Genomic DNA, 17964 nt, shown 5'->3' on the forward strand with positions numbered 1-17964 from the left:
TGTAAATCTTCTGCTTCTTTATGGATCCTTTTGTATAGGTCATTCTACTTATATTTATTTTTACTAGTTTGCAGAGATTTCATTGCTTCTTAGCCTGAACTTGCTCGTCCGTTAAAAATAAAAAAAAAATCGCTTTCATGCCAAGGCTCCCATTGTAGTTTAATGCTATGATGAGCAGGCTTAAAGGGATTCTACGTGCCAAAAGCATGACAGCTTGCCGTTTTTACTGCATAATTTCCTGTGACACACGTACACGGGACTATCTGCGTTAGTCTGCAGTTAAAGACTACGGCTATCATAAGTCGCAGTAGAGCTAAATGTCACATGTTGCTCCGTCAGTATTTAAAAGATGCCTTAATCAGTACTTTGACCAATTATTTTTTCACGGAACTGTTCAGCCAACTTTTATTAAGGTGATATCCAGCTCTCTTTCATAACCTTCACCACCAGCCACCTCTATGAACAAATGCCCCGGCTGGACAAACAGATATTTCCAGACATCCCCAGCTATCCTCTACTGCTTCAATCAAACGTAAATTTCCTAATCACTAAGATTGTGCGATATTCAAAATTTTGAATTAAAAAGTCGAGCGTTCTCTGCTGTTCGGTTCATATTCTATTCGAGAATTCACTATTCGGAATGCTTACATACACTCTTCTGTTCGAATGTAAAGGGTAACAGCATTTATTGAAGTATCGTTGAAGAAATACCGATGCAAGTGGAGACTGCTCCGAACAATCCAACTGTAGAATAGCCGAGGTTGTTGCGCGGAAGTACCAGTTCCTTAGCGAACGCGTAGGGCAGTGTACTCCTGCGCAATGCTTTCCTGTCATTCAATTACAATACATAACTTTAAATCAGCCTGTGAATTTGTTGTCTCGTTTCAAGAAAATAAATTTGTTATTTGGGTAGTCTCACCACCTTCGCATTGCATTAAAGAACGTGCAGTAATGTAGTAATGCAGTAATCCATATCTCCTTCAAATATCACAAAGATTTACATTAATCTGCTGACATCCCGTTTCCTTGTTTTATTACTGTCTTTGTCATAGTGCACCACTTAAACATGTGAGCAACCATTCATCATTTAGAGTTACTTAGCTGTCCGCACGTCCAGTTGCAAACGGCATTACATACGCGTATCAGATAATCTAAATGAGCTTTTCCGAACAATAGGTGCTCCACACAAATCTTAGTTGCGTTTTGGTTAGCAACAAAAAAATATTCGATAGTCAGTTCGATATTCGAAGGTCGATGGAATTCGATGGAATAATCGCATCGATTCTATTCAAAATTTTTCCTATTCGAACATCCTACTAATAACGTAGCTACAGAATTTATGGACGTTCTCTACTAGTTTTGCTTTCCGCTAGCATTCATTCTGCTACTCAAATATAATACCAATTACTTGTTTGCGCATCGCACGAGAAGCCTGGCTCTACACTACCTACCCGCCTTTCTTATCAAAGGACGCTACTGCCTTTTAACCTCTGGACGCCACGCCTATATTTTCCATTCTGCACGTTAAATTGCCATCTCTAAACACATGCATACGCACCATTTCGGTAATACGGAAGCGGCATATGCCCGACACTAAATTCAAGCGGGACTTCAGACGTTAAAAGGTGCATACGGAAGGGAAGTACAGATCGAAGCGTGACAGAATTGTTAGGTTCAACGTTCTACCACCTGCGTGCCCCTTTTGCTTTATCAAAGCATCCGAACCTTTAACGCCGGAGACATCTGTCTCGGTATTTGAACATGTCAGTGGCCTCAATTTGTGAGAAAGGCTGTCAAGCATGCCATGCTTCGCTGATGCGTGCCCCCTTGTATGTGCAATTTTTGTTCTTAGGCGTAAAAAGGGCATCCTGGGAATGCCGTACGGATCAGGTCTTGCTTTGGGGAGGTTGAAAGATAACTTTTAATGCGGAGAATTCTCTGCTTCATTCCGAGCGATTTGTGGTAGGTAGGTTCCTCTCTCAGGACCAGTGATAGGATCAAGCCTGTCTCGGAACAAAGCTGCCGGATAATTTAACCATTAGGCCAAAATAGCATGTCGACGTCTCTCGTGTCAAAGCTAGCTGTTTGAGACGTTCCACGCGTACGTCATGTACCACTTTCTCTCATTCTTCCCTCGTGAGCGGAAGCGCTTTGAGACGCTGTACTAGACTTCGCACCCCTTCGGAATCGGTCCACCCAGTCCTGTCCTCGTAACAGCTATCGCCACGTAGAAGTTGTGCGACATTGTACCGCCTTCATGACTGGCCCAGGTTGAATAGATTTTACGTTTCTTAGACGGAGTACAAATGCCATGGCCGTTTTAACGCAGATAACCTGACACGGACGTAGGTACGCACGATTGCATGCCACTTTGTCGTAGATGGCGTTACAATCCGTGTTTCTATCTCTTATGCGAGTACCTATGTAGAGCTTGACAATCAGCGTGTTGTAAATTCACGTTGAACGAATAGAAATTATGCCGTAGCTACCGTGAAGCTTCGCCAACTCACCAAATTGTCCATCTTATTGAAATTACTTGCCTGCCAATGTTTCACCTCCTGGGCAATCCTCCCTATTGGGTGCGTGGTATATCACAGGTGACACAAGGATTATGATCTCTTTAACTTTTCCGATGCGATGCACACAAGTGTGTATATGGCATTGTGTGCATGCTTTTTTTCTGGTGTGTGTGTGTGTGTGTGTGTGTGTGTGTGTGTGTGTGTGTGTGTGTGTGTGTGTGTGTGTGTGTGTGTGCGTGTGTGTGTGTGCGTGCGTGTGCGTGTGCGTGTGCATTTTTGACATTTTTCTACGGCTCCACGCCTCAGTGGTGCGTGCTACCATGTGACCAGAATTTTAGGTTTCTGTTACGTGGCCGGCCTTTTGCTTTACGTTCGAAGCTGCTCTACACTTGGCGAGCGCGTTTCAAACAGATCGCAATAAAACAGCGCCGTGTTTAATTATTTGTAGTGATCTCAAGGAATTAACACTACCTATCGCATACGGTATCAACGATTCGACAGCTTGCCCTTATTCGCACGTAAAACCACAGAATTTCAATTAAATTAAGCTTTTCATTGAAGAAGTACTGACGCGTGTTTAGCTGCAAAATCTGTAAAAACTTTACCACACGCCTCTCGCACGTAATGGCTTTGTACGCAGGTATCCAAATTGCGTGGTCATCTGGCAACACTGGCCACGTCAGCCTTCTGGTGATGGCGTAGTTGCGAAGTGGCTGTATGAGGTTCGCCATCGTCACCGTGCGGCTATTCAGGACCCTAAAATGCAACACTCGAATGAATTGTCCCGCGATTAAAGAACAGCGAACTTCACCTTGCTGCCACAAATCAACGAAGCCACGCCATTGGGCTTTTGCACACTTGGATATGCATCCGGAGGGCCCTAGCTCACAATAGGTGTGTGCTTCAAACCTAGGCTAAGTGATCTGAAAAATTGTTCAATTGCTTTGAAATTTTCGATTAAAGAATGTTGCATTGCAATGCAATGCCCCAGATTCATTGCGTACGCAAGGAAACGCGTCGCATGTGAAAATCGGTAGCTCCAGTTAGTCGAAGCTAATAGCTTCATGCACAAATAATTAGAAGTCGGGTTGCTCTTTTTGAAGTGGATTCTCGCTTTGGTTGTGCGCGCTGAAATTGCGCAAGATGTCCAGTGAAAATGGAGGACAAGCGTTGAATCGGCTTGTTAAACGTCAGGCTGCGTGCGCTGGTTTTGCTCCGTTTGCCGCAGCACGTAATAATTCCTCGCACGACGGGACAATGCGCGTGTTCTCTCTCGCTTGCGTTCTGAGAGCTGCTTAATTCTCACAATTTTCTTTGTGTCTGCAAGTTATGGAAGTCCTCAGAATCTCAGTATTGCGACTTCAAGCAGAGCACAATAACAACAGAAAACCAGCAAGTGCGCGGCTCTGCCCAGCACACCCGGGCTAGAGGATGAGACGCGCGCTCACCTGCACCCCCCCCCCGCCTTCCTTGTCTTATGCGTGCTTTATCATCCTAATCACCATCATCATCATCATCCTCATCAGCCCATACTTACGTCGACTGCAGGACGAAGGCCTCTCCCTGCGATCTCGAATTACCCCTGTCTTGCGCTAGCTGATTCGAACTTGCGCTTGCAAATTTTACTGACTTCATCATCCCACCTAGTTTTCTGCCGTCCTCGACTGCGCTTACGTTCTCTCGTTATCCATTCTGTAACTCTAATGGTCCACTGTTTATTCATCCTACGCATTACATGGCCTGCCCAACTCCATTTTCCCTTTTAATGTCAATTAGAATGTCGGCTATCCCCGTTTGCTCCCCCATCCACACCACTCTCTTCCTGTCTCTTAACGTCTTAATGAGGGGATGACAAACATTGAGCGCGCATCAAGCTACCATATTCACGGCTCAGCCGCCTCGCACGCTTCCGCTCGGACCCACAGCAAACGATGCGCGAGGCTCGAAAAGAATGTGATTGCGCTTTAACTTTATACGCAATCTCACAGCGATGCCGGTGACAACGGCGAAAATTCGCCTGAAGTGTCCATATATTTGCTATCGCGATGAAACGAGAACAGCGTTGATAATTAACACACTATCAAATAATGGCACGTAGGGGTCCCCGCTGTTGTGTCTTAAAGCGGCTCTGGTTAATTCCCTACATCCGGATCAAATCCTGGCCCCGGTGGGCGCATTTCAATGGGAGCAAAATACAAATCCGCGCGTGTACTGTGCATTGGGCACACGTTAAAGAAGTCCAGATGGTCAAAACTAACTTGTTGTTCCCCACTACAGCATCCCTCATGATCAGCTTGTGGCTTTCGCTCGTGAAATCCAAGAATATTTTTAAATTTCATTAATTGTTTAACGTAAGGATCATGACAGGAACATTAGGCTGTGTGTAATAAACTACACTGTACAGAAGTGAACCAATGACAAAGCTGGACAACGCATCGCACAATGCGTTAATCGGGATGATACGTGATGTCTTCCTAAGAACGACCTTATGAGTGTATATAGCCATAGGAGCACAGGTTGCACTCGTGCGCACATCTGTATTTGGATAAACAAACAAAAGAATAAACCTATACTTGAGTGACATATAGTCTGCACATATGTGCCCACAACGCAACACGTAACTAATACTTGAACATAGTTATAGAAAGAACAATTTATAACACCGTATTAACACCGCCACTACAAAGCATATTAGACCACAGGTGATGGTGGTGGTATACCTTTTAGTAACTACATAAGTCTGAATTCTCGAAGGAAGAGCTAACATAGTGGTAGTAATCGGAAATAGTAATTTACTAACTAGACCGGTCACTACATTTTTAGTGCCTTTTTTTCTGTTGAGGAGTGGTTTCGACAACGCGCTAACGTTAAAGTGACACTTAAAACACTACGGAGCTTCGCAAGCAAAGTTTATATAATGTGTCGCACTTAGCCCTACCATCCTTCGCCTTACCGATTTCCTGAAATAATCCTCGAGCCATTATTTATCTCTCACTACAGCAACAACGTGCACTTCAGGGTCGCAACACAATGGGATGATGCGGCTGAGGCGTATCGCTTTTTATAGCCGTCTTTTCAAGAACACAATTTGAAACATTGAACACATTAGAGTTATCAACGGACTCTGGTTCAGACACGCAGCGCAGTAGTATCCAGTAGTGTACATGTTCCTACACTTGACTGAGTTACAATGTAACGCTATTCGTGTTTACTTTTCTTTGCTAGTTTTACGCGACATTCGCATGCGGAACCTCAACAAACCCTCTCTGTCAGTGTTACATTTTAGGAACTACGTGCCTAGAATTGTCACTCACCGACCTTTAACCACCACTGTCAGTCGTATATCAGCCATTTGCACTCTAGGAAACTCATGATGAAAGTACAATGAGATGCAGCAAGAAAGCAAAATTTCACCCTATAGGTCAAGGAATACTTCGACATATGATTTTGCCCATTGACTCGCTCTTATGCTATAGGAATGTTCGCCCCGGTATTTTATAAGCGAAGTTAAGCTTGCTGCGCTTTCGATACACTCAAGAGACATGCAGATACTATACGTAATCAAGTGGATAGGGTTCCTCGCTAGCTTGGAGCTTCTGTACTCGCCAAACATGTCACTGGGTAAGTAGCAGTGTTTTTTATATTAGCTGTAGTTAACCAGGTAACCAGAGGTGGGTGCCTCTATGTGGTGCTGGTTTCTGCTCTTCTCTGACGTGGTATAGTTGTGCTCTTCTTGGTGATAACCAAAATTACGATTAGAAAAAATAAGGTACAAAACATGCAGAAATTCGCGTATACAATGTTCACGCACAGGAAATATATATTTTCGCGCAATATGAATGTTAAGATTGCAAATTAGGTGTAACTCTTGTGCCACATTGTAAGCCCAACACTCGCGTACTCGGACACAACAACCACTGAAACACAAGAACAAACGGAAGCACGTAAAAAAGAATATGAAAAGAAATATTATCTGACTTACCTGAACTTTCTTTATTTGTATTCTCGTTTGACCGCGGGCGTTGTGAATATTATCAGCTTTTTTACATTGCACAGTGCTTTCACCCGTTTACAATGCCTCTCCATTTCACAATGTATTTTCTTGTATATATTTATCCTACTTCTTTTTGTGAATTTGCCACCATATGCACTATTAATTATGTAACCACCTTTACGCTATGCACCAATGAGGACACTGTAAGGTAATGCGAATAAATAAAAATATGCTAGTAAATAGTAACGTTTTGATCTTTCGGACACAACATTAGTGGTCGACCATCCAAACATTGTAGCTTATGGGGAGTGTCATATTCTTTTGCAGTTTAGGAGAAGGTGCTCTGCCTTCAACCTATTCACAGGAACATGTAGAGCTGTCAGCTTGTCGCATATTATGCAAGAAGCTTTGTACGTTGTGCCTAACTGAAGCCTATGAATTGTTTCAACAAAGCGGCTGATTTGAATTGTTATATCGAACAGCATGCGGGGATATAAAGTGTTTAACAGTAATGAAACAATAAATGTTGCTGAGGCCAACATTTCGACAAGGGTTCTTGTCCTCGTAAGGACCGTGTCGGCCATGGAAAAAGAAAAGTTGTCTTGTAGAAACTCTGCCTTCAGCGACATTTCTTGTTCTGCCACTGTTAATCACTACAAGCCTCCATCTATTCATCTTCCTCTGAATCCTGTCTTTCACGCCAGGGTTTGTCATAAAGCCGGGAATTTTCCGCGTGATTTGCGAACCAAGTTTTTCTGGACAATCAGCCGAATACCTTGCTTAAGAAATAACGCGCATCCACCGTCGCTAAAGGTAGCAGTGACAATTCATCCTTTTTTGGGAGGCTCGCGCACCATCTGACTAACAATGACGCTTTCTGTAATTTCGCAGTAACCTGGGATCCACTGAAAAATTGTGCCAGAACGAAACAATTGTCTATATCGTACGGCTTCTGTATTTCCTATGGTAATGTGGGTTTAATTTTCCTACACTGAATTCTTTTATGGACAAAGATGAGGGTTGCGGACAAAGATCTTTATGGACAAAGATGAGGCCCAGAACTACTTAGCGTTACTGTTATCATTTTCTAAAATGGGTATCCACACGTAAGACACAACCGGGTGTAAGGAAAATAATAATCGAACGAGCCGGGAATCAGTTTTTTTTTTCGACAGTCAAGTTTAGGTCCAATATATTTGAGCCCAACGTACCACTGCTGTACACTTCGAAAAACAGTTCTTGTATAACTGCTGTGGAGACTCTGCTACGTGTCCTTTACGTACAAAAAACAGCTGCGCGTTATGCCAGTTATGCGAAATATATTTTTCATTGCTTCGTTGAAAGAAACATTCCGCACAGAAGGTTACGCATCATGTTAATCTAAAAAATGTCAATGACGATGCATACCATGAGCACATTCCTGAAAACGTCATAGGTAGCTAGAGTGCAAACCTAGTATTAAGCTAAGTTAGGCTTCTGTATACATGGGGAGTAAATGAGGCCTTACATTTATCACTATTCTTCAGAATGGTGACTTCGTAATTCATCAGCGAAATCCAGCATTGAAAATGACGCAGCCGAACAGGCAGGTGTGCAGGCGCACCTGCCTTTTTAACCTATATTGTGATACCTGAGCCTATACCATCAAACTAAATGACATGGTAAACACGAGGGTGAAGAGGGCACGGGTGCTTTTTTCCTTGCCGCTACAGCCGCGTTCTGATTGCGACTGTCAGGCCCTAAGATTTGTGTGGTCGTGTACTAAAAGTGGTCAAAATTAGTTAGGAGCTGCCTACTACAGCCAATTATCCACAAGTGTTCGTTCTGGACGTTGAAAAAATATATATAATCAGTCAGCACATGAACTTTTTTTTACCAACCATATATACATGAAGAACAGGATTTACAAAAAGATGACACATGCCTTAAAAAAAGTCTTTACGCCAAGGCATGGTTGTAAGAACAGGTTTGTACAGGTTCGCAGAGCAGCAAATGGCACCAATCATATACACAAGATCAGGGTTTACAACAAGATGACACAAAACATTAAAAAAAAAACGACGGGGGAAGACAAACAGCCATGACAGGAGACAGATTTTTGCTGTAGGGTACTTGCACCGTGACGAATCATCACTCAAACATGCTAAGAATGCCTACGGCATTCCTGCCATGTTTGACATTAACCTTTGGAATCGACGCAGAATGTGTCAAAACTAAATTTGTATGCAACGATGGCATACATAAGCAGCAGTTCGGGCGATACTTGGTAGGGGTGTGTGAATAGTGATTTTCAAGAGTGAATCGTTATGAAACGTTGTTTCATAACGTACCTTGTCGAGTGCTCCACTTAAGCCAGTACCTATGGTCACACCACTTTTTCGCACGTTTAGTGTGCATTGGTGCGTGACAACTCCTGTTTTCAAATAGAAAGTTATAAGGTTTAGGAAACTGTCCGCGTACATCTCATTAGCATTCTGGATAGGTAGCTCAAGTCACTTTGCTCTTTGACCTTCATGTGTAGGGCAGGAAGCATCTGGCTGATGGTAATAGAATAGTACATGTCCTGCGCTTCAATTGAAGGTGTGGTGACGATGGAAAATTTTGTACTGAAAGAGCACACACGACAAATGCAGAGTTGCTAATCTAGCACGGGTTTACAGCTTTAACACGACCAAAATATGTGGCCAAGAAACCTGAGAAGAGACATTTCCACGTGCTTCTTTCAGAAGCAATGACGTGGAAAGCAATGTCCATCTTTGGTGCTTTGTCAGAAAAAACAAATCGCTGAAAGGTACCCTTGCTTCGCATTTTTGATTCTAGGCTTTGCACGTTTTGCTCGTGTATGATGAGGAAGGCTAGTTGCTTTGCTCGTTTCCACTGTCAATCATCAGCCAGAATGAAATGCATTCGGCAAGACTGCATTGACCATGTTTTAATAACGGGATTCAATAAAACGAACTCCTGGAAAGTGTGAGCCAACAAGTTCAGCTGAAAACCATCCTTCTCCCTGCACTCGCCTTTGCATCTTGTTGTGAGAAGTAAAAGACCTCGTAGCAGTTTAAAATGCGAAGCATTTTTTTGCCCACTGACGCCGGAAAAATTTTAGTGACGTTTTGATTCGTGAACGCGGATTGGATGATGTTCGGAGTTTCTAAGCTATGCCATCTTGCCTGCCACACCCGCATTGTCGCAAGCCGCCTAAGCACGTTCTTCGGGAGTCTCCAGGGCACGCCTAGCCTGCGCCTTTCGCCGGTCGTGTTCAGCTGGTGCCCGACGCTTGCCCATGGCTTCGGGATCGGTCGACTAGAGCTCGGCCTGCCGCCGCTTGCGTTGCTCCTCCGTCCTTCTCGCTCGCGCTCAGCCTCTCGATCGCCAGACAGACCCGGTACACCCATAGCGCACAAAGACCCCGAGCAACTGCCACAGGAGGTGAACCTAGCGCACCTCTGCCTACCCTCCTCCTCCACGACGCTCAGCCTCCTTCCTCTCCCCCGCCCTCCACCGCGCGACCCTGCGTACCTTCCCCGGCACGCGCTCCTCCTCTACACCTCCAGGCACCCTCCTGCTCCGGCACTCGCTTCCCTCTCCCTGCTCGTCGGCCTCCGACTTAACCTCGCCAATTTCAGAGACAGGCACGCTCTTCTAAGCTCTCCCATCTTCTCTCTACCACGTGACAGGCTTCCCCCACTTCACACACTTTTCCAATTTGACACTCCTAATGCTAACGCACTAAAGGTATTCTGAACCACCCCTCGCGCTTGATGAAAAAAAGTGGTCCGCGGATAGCATACGCGGCTGTGAACATCTCAGCCAAATTTTGCAGTCGTGCGCGGTGCGCGGAACTCGCAAGCGGAGCGCGAAGTCATCCTTCTCTCAAACGGTTTCTCTTCAACAGAAATCAAGAGAAAGCGTTTGAGAAAAGGATGACTTCGCGCTCCGCTTGCGAGTTCCACGCGCCGCGCACGACTGCAAAATTATCCTCATTCTTTTCGAGTTCTATATTTCGCCATATAGCATATATCCATGCGCAGGTGCTATTGGCCAATAGCCGACATTATTCAAGAAGGGTGTTTGGATCAGTGCACGTCTTCCTACTGTTACTGTGTATATTAATTGACGCAGTTTAATAAACAGGCTGAATTAATCGTAAAGCCGCTTTCAAATTTCCATAAGAATTACGTAATTCCGGTAGAAGACGACTGTCGTCTGCTAACGCTCGGCCGCAGCCGCCTGCGTTTGATTTCCACTTTGGTCACCCTGACTATCGGCGTCGTAGCCGTCGGGTCTCGCTAATTTCAATTCGTTTTGAATATTCAACTAGCCTCGACCCACGCGAAACTTAACATCAGAACACACGCACGCTCGTCAGCGCACGCTCACTCCAGGCCGCTCCTAGCTAGATGCCTTGGCAGACTTCGCTTCGTATTGAGCCATCGTCAATGCTTGAAAATGCTCAAGTCGGATGTGGCTACTATGGGGCGGTCAAGTTGGTGCAGGACAAAGCCGGTCCGCACCATGTAGCACGGCCAGACTGGAGCATATAAGCGCGAGCGCGCACTCAAGCCCAGACGTGCGCAAAGCAGATGCTGCGAATATTGACAAAAGTTGCATGTAGCTGCGGTCTGCTATGTAGCGTAGATCTCGCGGCCGCTGCGGGGTGTCGCGACGAATCCGCTTAGTGAGCGCACTGCGGCTCGCTGAAGGCAACTGCGTTCTGCGCATCGTTGGCGCACAAATCGGAAGAAGTGGCGTCTACGTGAACATCCAAAATCAAACTCGAAATGCGCGCCACGGTGACGATCAGTAGGCGGAGCGTAGTGGGTTCGCCCAGCTGCGACATAGACTTCGCAGTGCAAGGCATTGAAGAAAGTGCGGGTGCACCGCAAAGGGGATCATAGGCGACCTTTGATTGCCAATGAATTTGAATTGAATTGTGGGGTTTTACGTGCCACAGCCACGATTTGGTTATGAGGCACGCCGTAGTGGGGGACTGCGGATTAATTTTGACCACCAGGGGATCTTTAACGTGCTCCCAATGCACGGGACACGTGCCTTCTTGCATTTCGCCCCCCCCCCCCCCCCTCCCCTGCGAGGATGCAGCGCCGTGTCACTCGCTTTGTGCTGCAGTCGCTTCTAAAAAGGCTAAATTCGGGTCGCAGTCACTCGTAAAAACAAATGAAAATAAAAATAAAAGAGAAATGAGACATAGCAACTGTAGAAGCGCAGTGACGAAGCGTCTCGTTGCGGTTTCTCGTACACTAGAAAGAATGCAGCCGGGGTCCCGTCGATCGCTTTGCGCTGCAGTGGCGGAGAGCTCGGAGCGTCGCACAACATGGGGCCTCGTAAGCGACCACCACCTACTGTAGAATCAGAAAAGATAGAAGAAAGTAGCACAAATGACTAAAACATTCGCACATTACATTTGCGTCTTCATATTATTCAAATATATTTCGCATCAACGTGGGTAATCATCGTAGATGATTTTTGCCTTGAGTTTAGACGAGCGAATACATCTTTTACTACCAATTGAATATCGAATAGCAAGAAGCGTATATTTACAGAAGGAATATACATTTCCGTACAGTTAAGTATCCTGCATGCGTTTACTGACTGGTGCAAAAAAACAAGGACTGCTAACTATCAGCAACAAATCATCAGTTTTAAACACAAAATCATCACTTGCCAATAGTAAAGCTCCGTGAGTAGCTTTTAAACAACCTTAGAGTCTGGTTGCAAACAAGTCCCCCAAGAGAAAAATGGCTGTTTTGTGACTAGCTTTTTGTCAAAGGGCTAAATGAATGGTTGCCTAAAAAAAAAAGAAAGACAGGAAATTCCCACTGAAGGACTTGTCTACCGTATTCACATGTGAAAAGGTCCATTCCAAGGAAAACACCACAGCTATTAGCGTAAAAGACAAATCTGCTACGCAGCTAGACTTCCAAAAGCACTAAATGACAGAGTGAAAGCAGAAATAACAGGTTGTTAAGTAGGCCTCCACCGCGAAACCGTAAACAAAGCTTGTATTGCCCATTTTACTTCTGCATTTCTTCGAAAAATTTCGTCGTTGTCACACTTCTACTCTTTAGCGATCCTTTGTTTAGCATACAGAAAACTGTAACCAATCTTAAATAGTCGGTTGTTGCGGAATATAAGGTTAATTTTGAGTATTCTAATATACCCAACCGTTGATTTACGAGTACGAGAGGAATATTGCACACTTACTCTTCGTGTTCTTACTCGAAACTTCGAATATTCGCCCACCACTATTTTTAACCCGAAAGTCTTTTATGCCGGGCCCAGCGAAAGTTTGTCTTATGTACGTGCGCCACGTAATCATCATCACGCTAATTTCCTTGCATCCGCGCTAGATGCCACTACTTTGCTGTTTTGTGAGGCGGTGAGAACTTAAACGGGACGGTCAGAGAATGTCACCAGATGATGTTGCCATACACGCATCATAATAGCCATAAAAGCCATTTAATTCGAGTTGTCCAAACGAGTTGAAAAACATAATACCCTGGGGAAACTACATAATGGGTTCGGTCGAGGAAGACGCTTAGATGATAAAATGTTTGCACTAAATTAGTGCACATAGGGTTTCAATAGCTCAGAATAGACCTTTATTGATAGCATTTATAGATGCTAAGGGAGCTTACGACAACGTAGTCAGGGAATCGCTGCGGAATATTCTCATGCTGAGGTCATAGATTATGATTTTGTGAAGCTGCTGAGGGAAATATGTAGGAACAATCGAGTGCAAATTGAGTGGCAAGACCGGTAACAAGCTCTGGAAATTCACCAATGACTGAAGCAAGGGTGCCCTCGGTCTACATTGTTGTTCACGCTGTATGTTAAGGACGTAGAAAGACGGCTGGAATACAGTGAATTAGGGTTTGGTTTATTATATATGCGTAAGGGACAAATGGTCCAACAGAAGGTCCCCGGACTGATGTATGCGGAAGACATAGTGCTACTAGCGGACAATGCAATATAATTACAGTGACTTTCGAATATGTGTGACAATGCAGTGACAAACCTAGGCCTTAAGTTTAGCCCAGATAAAGCGGGACTTGTGATCTTTAATGAAGACACGAGTAATGACGGGGTATTAATTGAATAGCAAGTCCCATTCCTATAGATAAGCAATACAAAATTTCTCGCTGTGTACATAAATAAAGGAAAGAACTACTCAAGCATCCACCAAGATAACCTAAGAATGAAGGGGAAGCGGAATGCAGCAAACATGAAACATAGAGCACTTGAGGGCTTCATAAAATTGAGGTGGTGAGAGGAATCTGGTAAGGAGCAATGGAGCTAGCGATAATGTTCGAAAATACTATTCTGTGCTTCAAATCAGACATCGTGTCGGGGTTAGAAGTTAACCAAAGGTCGGTAGGCCAGTTGGTCTCGGGGGCTCACGATAAAACCACAAATGAGGCTGCGCAGGGAGACGTGGGTTGGGCCTCTTTTAAAGTCAAAAGAAGTTCAGACCAAAATTAGTTTTGAAGAAAGACTCAGGAGCATGGATGAAAATAAATTGGTGGCTAATGTGCCCAAATATCTCTATTCCTCAAAAGCATGGACACATAATGTAGGAAGTGGTCAAGAAAGCTCGCAGTCAGGTACAGGGTTACTGAAAGGGTAAATATACAACCAGGGGATGATAAAAAAGAAAGTGAGAGAAACAGAGAGAGTAAATTGTATGCAAATGATGGAAACGAAGACGACCATACAGATTTACAAGAATGGAAAGAAAGAGATTTGAAAAGAATATTTGTACGATAACACAAAGAGCAGTGCCTTGCTATTTGGGGCCCGAGCTGGTCGCCAAGGAACAAAAACATACCAGAGAAAATATTCGCTACGGAATGAGGCATGTGTGAGCTGCAGCAAACATCTGGAGCAAACTCGGCACATTAGCAGTCGAGATAAGCAAGAGACGTTTAGAGTATTTGTACAGAAAAAAAAGAAAGACCGGGAGAAAATTGAAAATACCGGATCGGGTACAAGTATAGGTAACTGTACAAAGTTGATATGGAGCGTTTTAAGGAAGAGAGAAAACATTAGGGAGACAGACAAAATGCGAGACTGATCAATATCTACAGAATAATTGATTAGCGCAAGCAAGCTAGGGCACTGTTTTCGCCCCCCCCCCCCCCCCCCCTGCTTCGAAGGGGATGCCAAACTATCATCAACATCAACATCTCGGTGGGTGGTCGCGATGGCGGCCGTCGTACGCTCATTGGTTTGGACCCACACGTATCGCTCCAACAGGTCCTCATCACTGAACTAGAATAGCGCCGTGTCCTGTTAGAGGTGCGCGATCAGGCATGGAGATGCACGGAAAGTGCGCGCCGCGATTGCACTTCCTTCGTGTGGGTGCCCTTGCGAGAGCGGCGGCGCGATCGTTGAGGCACGTCGCGTTTACGCTTGCGAAAAACGCGCCATGCGATCACGACGCAATTTCGCCACACATTTACTCACCATATTATTATATTACTGTTTCGCCCTTAACTGTAATTAGTAAGACTGTGCACATGTTTAGAGTTGTATTTGTGAAATTGCAACAAAGCTGACACTTCGTGTATCGCTTTCGTGATATGACCGATTCCTCCGAAAGAGGGATAAACCAATGCTTTTTTCTTTGTGTGCTTCCTTTTTAATTCAGTAACCTCGCTATCTAACTTTATGTATAATTCTTTGTTTTGAGCATATATACAGACGATGATTTTCGCATAGCGGGGAGGTCTCAATTTTCGTTTGTTGGTTTTCTCCAAACGTCCAAGCATATTGGTTTAATCGTGCTGTAAAAATTTGTAATATATATGTAATCAGTACTGAAGCCCTGGCCATGCTGTCCTGGTGCTTTTTTTTTCTCACTGTGACTCTTCTCGCACTGCATAGCGCAGGAGAAGCAAGGCAACGGCATCCATTACTGCCATGCGACCAGGTGTATTGTCACACGATAGTAGCATCTTTAGATGTCTAGATGTTTCTGACGTTTTAATCTTCCATTCAAACGTTGTAGTCTGAAGTGAAAGCGTACTCTTGCACAAGTAATTTGACTACTCTCATTCCTATGATCTCTCTAGACAAGAAGGCACCGGTGTCCTAACTTCTTTTGCTAATAATATGACATCTACTTAAGCCTAAAAATAACAAAACACTGAAGAAGTATACAATGTTCCTTCCTAATTAAGCATCGACGCACATAGCGGCAGTCATTTCACCTTTTTTTTAGTAGAAATGTTTGACAGCCATGTGAGACTTCCATTGGAAATTAGCGCTTGCAAAATTTTCACCTAGTTTACTACTCTTGCCGCTACACCAATTTCACATTGTTGAGGCTTGCCCTGGGCTTGCCGACGGCGTCTTCACAGGATCTCCAGTGAACTCCACCGTGTTCCCTCGAGTTCTTGAAGAACGAAGTGACGGCGGCGAAGTGCTTGTCGCCATCCGAGCTGGTCAGACTTTGACTCTGCGGAAGGCATCTGTACTGCGGAAAGAACTTGAGGTCACAACATTCGACCAAGAGAAGGAAGTCATCCATTACGTAAGATGGTCTGCATGCTGCAGAATGCATTTGTGGTGTCAATCGTATTATGAAGGGATGCGATGAAAATCAAGCTTAGGGTGTTCAATGGTGAAGTGGGGTAGCCAGATGCACGTCCCTACTAAGGAACGTCAAAACAGCCCTCGCTTCTTCTTTCTTTTTTTCCGAAAACTTGTAAGCCGCTTTGAAACACGCCAGGTGAAGATACAAAAAAGTGAAAACACCTCAGAAAAAAAAGAAAGACAAACAGACAGAAAAACTTTATTTCGTATCCGGCATGTTGGTGGACTGGGCTCCCGCCTAGGTGTCGGCAAGGAGGTCTTGCCTACTAGCGGCTTCCTCAGCCCCCTGGATTGCCTAGAGTTGCTCGTCCAGGGCTGAGCTGAACAGCGCAACCCGCCAACGCGTGCTGAGGCTGTCGGCGGAGGCGGCGTTCTTATTACTGTGTATTAATCCCTCGTATTCTCATAGTATGTGTTGTAGGTAGCTGGTGCATCACAATCATTGCATTTATCGGACGTGTATATTGCTGGTTATATGACATGTAGTAATGCCGGACTCTTATGTGACTTGGTTTGTAAATGTCACCAATGGACAGACTGCGACCTATTGAGCTGTGGGTGAGGTGGCGGGTAAACACGAGGAAAAAGAACGGTGAGGAGCGTAATTGGCTAAACCACAATGCTATGAAACATCCTGTGCGCTGAATTGTCATGGAGAAAGCAGGACCGTTACACCCACAAGTGATTCGGTGAGTTAGAGTTCGAGTAGCCCGCACCACGGCTAACGTTTAAAGATTCGCATTACACACTCGCGAATGTCGCGTTATATTTTTAATTTATTCGAGCAAAAGCTTTACTACGTCATGTCTCACAAGGTCATTCATCGCGTCACAATGACCTGGAGCAGCAGGAGCGCATGCCACCGCTCCGGAGCGCAAGTCTGACAGGTGTGACGTCACACCACGTGATTCGCTGCGGAGAGGCATTGCAGCTGTGCTCGCTCGGAGCCTCGCCGCGGCGGTACCACGCGACCAGGCGAGGGTTTACCGGCTGCGTCGCCGGTGCTTGGTTGCTCAGTCTCGCCATGGATGGCGCGCCGGCTGGGCCGTCTGTGCGTGCGCTTCAGCGCAAGCGACAGGCTGAATTCACTCATCCAGTAGATATAGCTAGATGGCAGGCTGCGAAATCTCAAGCAAAGGCAAAGTTGGCTGCTGAAACACCGGAGCAAAGGTAGGCCAGATTAGCACGTTATACAGAAGCTTACCATGCGCGGAAGCGTGCATTAATGAAACGCTGTGTGAATAGTCTTTGCAAAACCAAACCAAACAGACCTTTCGCTCGTGATAACTAGGTTTACAAGAGTTAAACCTCAGGCAATATTTTATTTTAGCTATCTCTAAATGTATTTTATTTACATCAGGGAAGGCATTGAGCAAGGAAGGTAGTGCTTGAAATTCTGATCTAATACAGGACATTTTAAAGAAAGGCAACATCGACATATTTTGTGCCTTAAACAAATACGAATAACAATATAGCTTGCTGAAATTAATTGCACCAAACATATGTCCATTAGAAGAAGAATGCTAGGATAACACACATAAACACATAGACATCTTCACGTTTTGATTAGCAAAATGGCTGACACAACTACCGCAGAATGTGTCGTAGATTGACTAGGAGGCAATGCTTTCCGAAAGACTGTGCCATAGATGATAACACGGGGAATCACAGAGTAGCTGGCTACGTACTTGTATTGTACCGTTAAATACATACCCACATTGTCGGAATCATCATGAAACGTGTGGGATGGGGAGCAGGATCACTTCAAGCATCTTGCGGTTGATGAACTGTTTCATAGCAGAGATTTAGGTGTCTAAACCAGCAGTAACATCAAAT

At 44.8% G+C, this 17964-nt stretch overlaps 1 protein-coding gene across 1 annotated transcript in view; it reads left to right on the forward strand.

The window, feature by feature from the left end:
* Positions 1–6091: 6091 nt before the first annotated feature.
* The window catches only part of LOC125946318 (uncharacterized), a 47493-nt gene continuing 35620 nt past the window's right edge, over positions 6092–17964 (forward strand). Inside the window, exons 1-2 of the mRNA XM_049669050.1 lie at positions 6092–6140; positions 15894–16066. Coding sequence (XP_049525007.1) covers positions 6131–6140; positions 15894–16066 — 183 coding nt within the window. The 5' untranslated portion in view covers positions 6092–6130. The remainder of the gene's footprint in view (positions 6141–15893; positions 16067–17964) is intronic.

The sequence above is a fragment of the Dermacentor silvarum genome, chromosome 6 (genome assembly GCF_013339745.2).
Source record: "Dermacentor silvarum isolate Dsil-2018 chromosome 6, BIME_Dsil_1.4, whole genome shotgun sequence".
Lineage (NCBI taxonomy): Eukaryota > Metazoa > Arthropoda > Arachnida > Ixodida > Ixodidae > Dermacentor > Dermacentor silvarum.